We start from the raw sequence: 9,408 nt of genomic DNA on the forward strand, positions 1-9,408 counted from the left end.
AAATAGTCAACTGCCTGATAAAGGGTTGAAGGCAGTCAGTAGAAAAGTCAGCTGCCAAAGAAACGATTGTGATTTGTTTCTTGTCTTTGTTCCAGAGGGCTACTCCTCCCCTCAGGGTGACCACAGCCCCTCGCTCCTGGTTCCCCCCTCCCTGCCCATGTCCAGCTGCCCTCTGTCTAGCGTGCCCACTTCCACTCAGACCAAACCCCACTTGCTGACCCCGTTGTCGGGCCGAGACCAGCCCCAGCCCAGGTTAAAACTGGCCAGAGAATGCCCGCAGACCACAAAACCCTCCAACGGCTCCCTGTCCATGGGCCGCACTCGGGTGGCCCAGAAACAGCCGTCACCTGTCCCGAGCCTCAGCAGCGCCAAACAAAAGAGAGTCACCCGCAGACGGGCCACTAACGGCTGGCGACCCGTTGGAATGCCCACTGAAAAGGAGGTCTTTATTGCGGTAGGTTATTTCTGAGGCCATGTAATTGTCTCAGTCATTAGCCTTATTCTCCTGTACGTCACTATCTGAAAATACTCTGATAATAGAAACCACAGTGTCTATGCAGATGCCTGACAGAAAGAGAAAGACGAATCAGCTCTCGAAGCAGAAACACAATTATGTTTTGACCAGACGGCTTCATGTGAATGATTCCTTTTTGTCTTTATAATGAGACGTACATTTCTTTGTCAGGGGGAGGACGAGACGGCCCTGCGGCAGTGTTACGAAGGAGTTGAGAGGGACGGTGAAGTGATACACGTCAGAGACACTGTGCTGCTACGATCGGGCCCCAGGAAGAAATCTCTCCCATATGTTGCCAAGATATCAGCGCTGTGGGAAGACCCCAAAACAGGTAGAGGAGATGAGGGGGGAAGATTGTGGAGAGATAGGAGGGTTTGCATGCAGAGACGGGTGGAAGAAGGGACATATGGCCGAGATTGTTTACCTCTGCCTGTGTGTGTGATTGTGTGTGATTGTGTGTTGCGATTCTGTGCCTCAGGAGAGCTGATGATGAGCCTTTTTTGGTACTACCGACCTGAGCACACCCAGGGAGGCCGAGATCCCAGCACACACTGTGAGGTGAGGCTGAACGGGCTTGAGGATCATTCAACATTTGTCACTTGGTTAAAAGTCAGTTTGTAAGAACAACTGTGAAACGCACATTAAAGACATAACTCTGGTTTAATGTGCAACTGAGGACACTGCCAAGCAATGAACGAGACAGTTATTTCACTTTAAAAAGAAATTATACAGCACGTTTTACTTAATGGATTTAATGAATATACAGTATATTACAGATGTTTAACTACTGCTCTGCTATCCCAGTCTTTTATATAGACCCAGATATGCATTATTATGCCTTAAAGGTTCATTGTGTAATATTTGAAGACATCTAGTGGCAAAGTGGCAGTTTGCATTGCTGTATTCTGACCCTGACCCAGACCTATTTGTGGCTGCAAGTTGCGTATCTGGAGAATAGTGCTAACATAGTGTGTGATAGTAATTCACCCTATGACTGAATGCATCTGTCGTAAAAGAGAAAAAAGAGGAAGTCTGTTCTGTGCTACTGTAGAAACATCGCCTACTCTGTGACACATTATCCTCTCTCTCTGTAGATATAAATTCATAATTCAGGTGACTAACAAAAACTTTTTTCATGAATAGTATATGCCATTTCTGCAGTTAGATCCTCATAAATGCCGGTAAATATGTTTACTCATCAGGGTGTTTTTTGTGCACTTAACTTGCATGGCATTATATGTCTTTATTTATTGAGTTTAACTGTTTATTCCAGCTGCAACTTTCAAGCTAGAGCTACACTAGTGTGCAGATTTTTCTTTTTCTACTTTTGTTATGTGATCCAGCACCCTGTAAGGCTACTTATCCATAGGGTTGTGTATGTTTTTATGCTTTAAACCATGGATGTCAAACTCATTTTATTTCAGGGACTGGACCAGCAAAATAGTAGCATAAAAACTTCTAAACAGTGACAGCTCCAAATGTCCCTTATATTTTGTAATAACTGTACAGTTAAAAAACTTCACCTATTATTATAAAACTGGCATTTTATTAGCCTGCCCCCTGAAGGGGAGGCGAGGGGTCTTGTTTTTGGTTCGGTTTGTTTCTTTGTTTTTTAACACTGTAGCAGCAAAACTATTGGTTGAATTCATAACAAAATTGGGTTTATAGATTGCCAGTGACCCAGAATAGATGTGATTACATTTTGGGAAAAGTAGGTTAAAGTTCAAATTTTTTATGATTTTTTAAAATCTTTTTTTCCCCCATTTACTTATAATGTGTGACATTTCAAATGTCTATAAAACATCAATTTACTTCAAACTTGGCACATATCTAGAGGCACTTGATATGCTGACATTAGCACACGCATAGACATGATGACATCAGCTGGATTGATGCCAAAATAAGATACAATACATGCGAGGGGTGAGGTTTGTTGTGCCTGGAACCACTTCTTCTGCTTGTTTTCCCAATAACAGCATTAACTGCAAACATCCATCTTTTTATATCATTCTAGAAATTTGTACTTATTATTTTTCATTCAGCACATTTATACAACCTGATTGTTGCTTTGATGTGAACAGCCAATCTCTCTCTCTCTCACACATACACACACACGCACACACACACACACGCGTACACACACACACACATACATACACACACACACTTTTATTTAATTTTATTGTTTTTATATTTGTTTCGTGTTTATTGCTTTAGATTTTATCTGTGGTATTTCATACAGTTACTTATTTTAATAGCTGCCGTTTATCTAGTCCATATTAAACACTCAGTCATGGGAAATGCAGTGGTTAAAGTGTTTTTCCAGATTGCGCTGACATACTGTACTTAGATGAGCTTTATATGCAGGATCTTGCATTCCCATCATGTCTATACCCATAAATCAAGAAAGACACAGTGCATTAAATCTAATGACATTTGTTGCTGTTAGAGCCCAAGGATTATATTAATTGGTTTCTTATTCAGTCAGGAAGCATAATTTTCTTGTTGGCGCTGTGTATCTACAGCTTGATGAATACATTTTAAAGTTGTGGTACAGTTAAACCCATATAAATGCTTGAAAATATCAAAAGTAGCATGCACCAGATTTTAATGGTTTGTGACATTGCCTTTTTGTCAATATTAGGCAGCAGTTAACAACTTATGTCATTTGTTGCTAATTTAGCATAATGTCTTGGGAAGCATTTAAAACCTTGTGGAATGGGAGATTTTGCCATTTCTTTTACATTTATTATTTATTAATTTGCACATTTAAGTAGAAATATACCAATCATCTTCCCATTACCAGAGAGCGGTAATGCACAGTGTATAGAAATAATGGGTGAGGGGGAGGTGAACAAAAACATTTTGCCTGAAAAAAAATTTTGCCTCACACACTAAGACACTTGCTGCTGCAGGAGACATCATTATCTCGCTCTCAGCAGCCCTGGAACTGCTGATAGTCTTCAGTGTAACCACAACACCAAAAACGATCATATCTCTGCCACCCCAGTCTTACACAAACAAAGAGTAAAGGAGGAGCGCAATTTCACTTTTAGACGTTGAACGTAGTTGAACAATACTCATGTTCGTTGCCACTAAAAATTGGTGCCTACAGCATATGCTTTAAAAGTACAGGTCTTTTTGTTGTTGTTGGCACATACTGTTAGAGTACACAGACCCAGTCCTAATACACACAAACAATTGCGAAGTCCTGTGCTCGCAGGAAAAAAATGGTTGTCATTTCTTCAGCCTACAGCCAGTACAATAGGAAACACTTGTGTTGACGTGACATTGTACACCCACTGTTGTTTTCAGAATGAGATTTTCGCCTCTCGGCATCAGGATGAAAATAGTGTGGCCTGCATAGAAGACAGATGCTACGTTCTCCCACTAGCCCAGTACTGTAGGTAAGGACACGCACACGCATGCATGAAGCCAGAAAAAGACCTCACCAGTTGTCGTTAGTAGAACCTCTTTTTAAAAGGTTTGGAGTCGACCCTTTTAATTAACACCTACACCTCCTGAGATATGCAGAAGCCTGGCTTCCTCATCACACTGGTGACACTGCTACTGTTAATGAATTCCAGGAAACACTGGGCCACGAACATTTGCTTAGACATCATTTGCAAGTGTTTTTTTTTCCAGCTCCATGTTTTTTTCAAATAAATGAAATTAGCAGAAAGATGTGTTTGATTTCATTGCTCTGGGTGCCACCTTTTAATTTTTCTTCTCCCCCCTGTATGTGTGGGCAGATTTTGTGCCTTTGTGAAGCGGCGTGCTGAAGGCGCTCCACCTGGCAGCGCCAGCATGGTGCCCTGCCGCCCTGACTTCGCCCCCCCTTCCCACCGCTGTGTGCCCACAGACGTCGACCCCGAGCTGGTGTATCTCTGCCGGCACGTCTATGACTTCCGATACGGACGCATCCTGAAGAACCTGCAGTAGGGAGAGGGGGAGTGTTGCATCCATGAATTAATCAACACGTCAGTCCCTTGTCCTGCACAGAGGGGGTGCTGAAGGACTTTAACACCCCTGTCTTTTCTGCTAGGGGCCTAGGGATGAGGGAGAGGGGCTGGTTTTGGCAAGCAAAAAGTGTTTATGAAGCACAGATCCCTTTAGTTGACTAAAGAGGGGTTACTATGTGATATAATCATCCTTCTCAGTCAGAGCACCAGTTAATTAAGAGTAAAGAAAGGAGAAGGTTGGAAATCATTCATTAGCTTCCGCAGCTCTCAGAGGTTACATGATGCATTATCAAGCTGGTATCCCCCCTCCCCGTTAGCCTGCCAGGAGTCTTGAGTACCAGGCTGAACCGGGTTACTGTCAAGGCTTGCGTTTCCCCTAAAGCATCTTAGCACAACAATCTTGTTTGTTCCATTTGTAAGCCAGTGGCTCAGGGATGGTCCGGCGCTAAGGTGCTTCTGGAGAACACAAGGCCGCGCTGTCAGATCAGCGTTAACGGTGCTCAACCAGCCGGGGTGAAGGTGCAGCTAATGGGGAGTGTCGTCTTATTTCTCCTGATCTGAGTTGTATTTGAAAGAGAGAGAGAGAGTGGGAGAGGGAGTGTTGTCAGTGTGGATAAACGGATAAATGTGTGATGGTTTTTTAGGAGGCTTTCAGGCAATCAAAACCAAACAAGCAGCTTTAGAGGAATCGGGAGCTCTCGCCGTCCTCTCTCCTGGGTGAGACACTGACAAACAAATTCATTTCTGCACACGTAACATACCGTCCCCTCAAACTCTAGAGTGGGGCTTCTTAATCTTCATGTCCACTGTAAACTAATGAGATTTTACTGATGTTACTGTTCTTGATCCAGCTAGCATTCATCTCAGCTCTAGTCCTGCTGTGAAGACGCCTTGTTTCAGAGAGGATCCAGTAGAAAGAGCCCTTACTGAGGGGATCATAGTCTCCTCAGCCCTGTGATGGCCTATCAAAAGGAAGCCTGATGTTTTTATTAATTAATTTTTTCCTCAGTTTCATTTTTCCCTGTGACTTGCCTTATGACTTGCAGGTAGAGCTTTTAAGCAGCTAGTCCCACCCTGAAGCTAGGACAGGTATACTGTAGTCCAAAATCACAGGATTGTGTTGTTGTTGTTGTTGCCAATCGACTGGCCGGCAGCTGTGTTGTGACCCACGGACACACACGTTACATGTAAACATTTGAAACACAGTCGTAAAAGCTAGCATTCTAGCTGCTCGCCTTGTGTCCCAAAGCGTCACAATGTCTGGGAAAATGTCTGCTTTACCAATTTTTATTTCCCATCTACCCCACCTCCTCTTTTGAAGCCCTGCCCTCCCACCCATTCTCCTCCCCCTCCCAAGATAAACCAAAGGATGTCACATGAGCCAGAGTCTCTGTCTCCTCCTCCGCACATCTTCTCCTTGTCAGCACTTCTGCCCTTGTCTCCTTATTATATTGCACTAATCCATTCCTTAATTATAATGTTCAACTTTCTTTTTTTTTTAATTTAAGCTCCAGCTACTAATATCTTACTAGGGGGAGGGGGGTTAAGGTGTAACATTTATATATGTGTTTTGTAGAGAAGGAAACCGTAAGGATGTCATGGTTGCTTTTGTCAGTGCAAACTGTATATTTCTATTGTTTCACCTGTAGAGGAGTCGGCCAGCGTGTTTGTCTTGTTACCTGATGCACAACCCGTCGAATCCCATGGAATATATACAGTAAATGTATCACTAGAGTCATTCCATTTGATTTTTAAACAACTCGGGCATACTTATATAGATATACGGTATATATATATGTATGTATCCATGCTGTTAATGTAATTAGATTTCAGAGAGGCCTGACAGGCGTAGCGCCATGTTAGACATGTATCCAGATTGAAGGGAGTGGGTTTGGGGTGGGATATGAGGTCAAGTGGGTGGTGAGGGGATGATACTTAATCGAGATGTGGTGGATTTCAACCCACACGTCTTCATTGCCTTTTAACCTGCAAGTGTTTTACTGTCATGTCCATTCAGAAAACGAGTAGTGTCGGAGTGTATGTGTGTACCTTTAAAAACAAAAAGAGTACCCGATTGCTTTCCTACACGACAAAAGCCCTTTTTGTCAATATTGGATGAGTTGTAAAAGATTTTTACACTCTAAAGCCATCTGTATCCTTTTCTCTATTTGAGCAGTAAGATTACTAACCCAAAAAAAAAAAAACAGCAGCTTGGGTTAAAATCGAATCCTGATCATTGGATTTTTTTTTTTTTTCATTTCTATTAATGCCCAGATTCTTCAAAGAGATAATATATATTCTCCTACTTTACAATTTACAAGTTCTCCTTATTGAGAATATTTTATTATGTCAATTTCCTAAGATGGCATATGCAATATATTTTTAGAATTACTATTTTTGGAAAATTAATGAATCAAGAAGAGAATATGCATCATTTTAAGTTTATTTAAAAATTAATTTTGGATTTAAATCACGTCAACAATGTCTATTTAGATTTGACCAAATGATGGAAAGAGCAGAATGAAGGGATGATGCCATCGTATGACCTAATGTAGAAAACAGGAGGAGAGAAATTCCCCTCCAGGCGATCACTAATGAAGTGTACATATCTGAACCCTAATCCAGGAAGCACCGGGCACTCTTTAAACAAGCAGACAGCCAATGCACAGTGTAGTATTTTTGCAAGATCTGTAATAATTATATTTAAAGTAAGAAAAAAATATTTAAATGGAGTAAACAATACATTATATTAAGATTTCAATTTAACTTATTTGGAAATACTGTGTCTAACTGAGTAACTATATCCTGTTTTGTTCTTTTTGTTTTGTTTTAGTTCTTTTTTTTTTGTGCGCCAGGATAGAAATAATTTCTGTTTATTTGTAACTTATGAGTTTAGAGATTAAAATGGTTGAGTGGGGGGTTGACAGATGTAAATGTTAGTTTATATAATTTTAGACTTGTTGTCAGAGGTAGTAGACCAAACCAAAGCACACCCTGGCAGGCGGGAGAGTTGGAGTTGCCACCAATCGCAGACATTAGTGAAATACTTAGCGAGACCTGTGGAAAGAGGCAACTTCGAGCGCTCCTGCCAACCTGACTGACCTTAAAGTGTGATGTTTGGGAGATGCCTCGGCAACACGGTCACCTGAGCCTTCATTGATTTGTGCTATTAGGGGAGAAACGGCATACACTTGAGACAGGACAGGATGGGGCGTCCTCTGGGCGTCTGGTAGAAGATTCCCATCAGGCGCTCATCTAAGACCCCAGTGTTCCTCTTTACATTCAATCCAAGTCAGTAAAGTGGACTGAAAATCTGACATCATTATTGGGTTTATTAAAAGCATTTGGCCTGTCCTATCATTCCAAATCAGTTGGCCTTGGTTGCCTTTCTCCCAGATGCTTTGACAGTGTTCGGCCCCTAGAGGGCAGGAATCCAATGTATGCAGAGCAGTCACATGGCCACATCCCAGTGCTGTTTCATTTCCTCCTGTTCATGCATTGTTCTTCCTCTCTCATCGACAGAGAGAGTTACAGTCATTTCCTGAGAACAGACGATGAATTGAACTCACCGGAGATGTTGCCATGAGTCCTTCTCCTCAACACCGGCCAGCCCTGAAATAAGCATGGACTAGATTGTATGTTATTATTTACGTGACTTAATTTTCCTAGCAGCTTCGCATGGACACAGTTGTATCCTCCGTCACCATGACAACTGGGCAGGGCCGGTGGTCAGGAGAAAGACTGTAGCAGGGGTCAAACACTGAGCGAACTTTAACCTTTACTGAGTTCACACAGGAAGTGTGTTCACACCATGAGTCAAAACAAAAAGCACCCGACCAACCCATGAGATTCTGCTTTCAGTGGTCTGTATTGATGCTTATTGTCAACATATATTTTGATATATTTGGGAAAAAAAACATGGATATAAAAAAGTCTAGATATTTTTGGAGTAGAGAAGCAGCGTGTGTATCAGATTATTGTCACTTTGTCATGCTCTCTGAAAATCTGTTGGAATTTTTGGAAGACTTATATAACATCCCTACTGATTTAATGTTCCATTGAAAGAATATTTATAAATTTTAAGTCCTTTGTGAAAACTCAGTGTGTGGGTGTTCATTTCTGGTACTTTTCCCTCGACAGTCACTGTAGTGGTGTTTAATGGAGTGAAACCTGGAGGCTAATCTGACATAATATCAATATTTATCCACATTTCATAGTAGCAGAACAAACCACCCAAAAGCCGTGTTTTTCATATCTTTGCTCTGTCTCATTTATAAAAATTAATAGTGGTGTAAGTGGATGATATATGGATTATCCCTAAAAGTAGAAATAGTGGAAATTTGTGATGCTGCCACAGTGACAGTCTCTGATTTATCATGTATATATGGAAATGATGTTCAGAAAATCAATAAAATTGGACTGTATGTCCACAGGCAGTTGATGCACACAGTAAAATAAAGTAAGAAGTATCTCAGGATATAATGAAAATGCCTGTCTTTAACCTAGAAAGACGCAGTGCTACTTTTGTGGTAGTTCCCAAATGAATTTATGAATTTTTCTCTATATTTAACCATTTTTAAGTGATTTATCATTCATTCATTCATTTTCTGAACCCACTTTATCCTCACTAGGGTCACGGTGATTTATCACCATTTATAAAAAATACTATCCCCTGCATGTTGCTTTTTTCCATGTAAATCATGTATTTTCATATATTTAATTTACTGATCATGTAGATGTTCATGAAAACTTACAGTATATTCAAAGGTTATATCAGAAATAGAAAAAAAAACAGAGAAAATGTGACTTTTTCAGCAAAGATATCAATTACTGATTGTAAAAACAAGTGTCTCCATCCACTGTCATTGATCCAACTCCATGGGTTTAACTGGTGAATCTGTGTTATAGAAGATGATAGTGTTTCCACATGCA

General features: G+C 41.0%; 1 protein-coding gene across 2 annotated transcripts in view; it reads left to right on the forward strand.

Moving 5' to 3' along the window:
- Positions 1–8,573, forward strand: part of LOC115415238 (bromo adjacent homology domain-containing 1 protein) — a 35,671-nt gene extending 27,098 nt beyond the window's left edge. For both annotated transcript variants that reach the window (XM_030128747.1, XM_030128746.1), the window contains exons 3-7: positions 96–454; positions 686–845; positions 993–1,072; positions 3,830–3,921; positions 4,267–8,573. In XM_030128747.1, coding sequence (XP_029984607.1) covers positions 96–454; positions 686–845; positions 993–1,072; positions 3,830–3,921; positions 4,267–4,456 — 881 coding nt within the window. In that variant the 3' untranslated portion in view covers positions 4,457–8,573. The remainder of the gene's footprint in view (positions 1–95; positions 455–685; positions 846–992; positions 1,073–3,829; positions 3,922–4,266) is intronic.
- Positions 8,574–9,408: the final 835 nt, after the last annotated feature.

This window comes from Sphaeramia orbicularis, chromosome 24 (genome assembly GCF_902148855.1).
Source record: "Sphaeramia orbicularis chromosome 24, fSphaOr1.1, whole genome shotgun sequence".
Lineage (NCBI taxonomy): Eukaryota > Metazoa > Chordata > Actinopteri > Kurtiformes > Apogonidae > Sphaeramia > Sphaeramia orbicularis.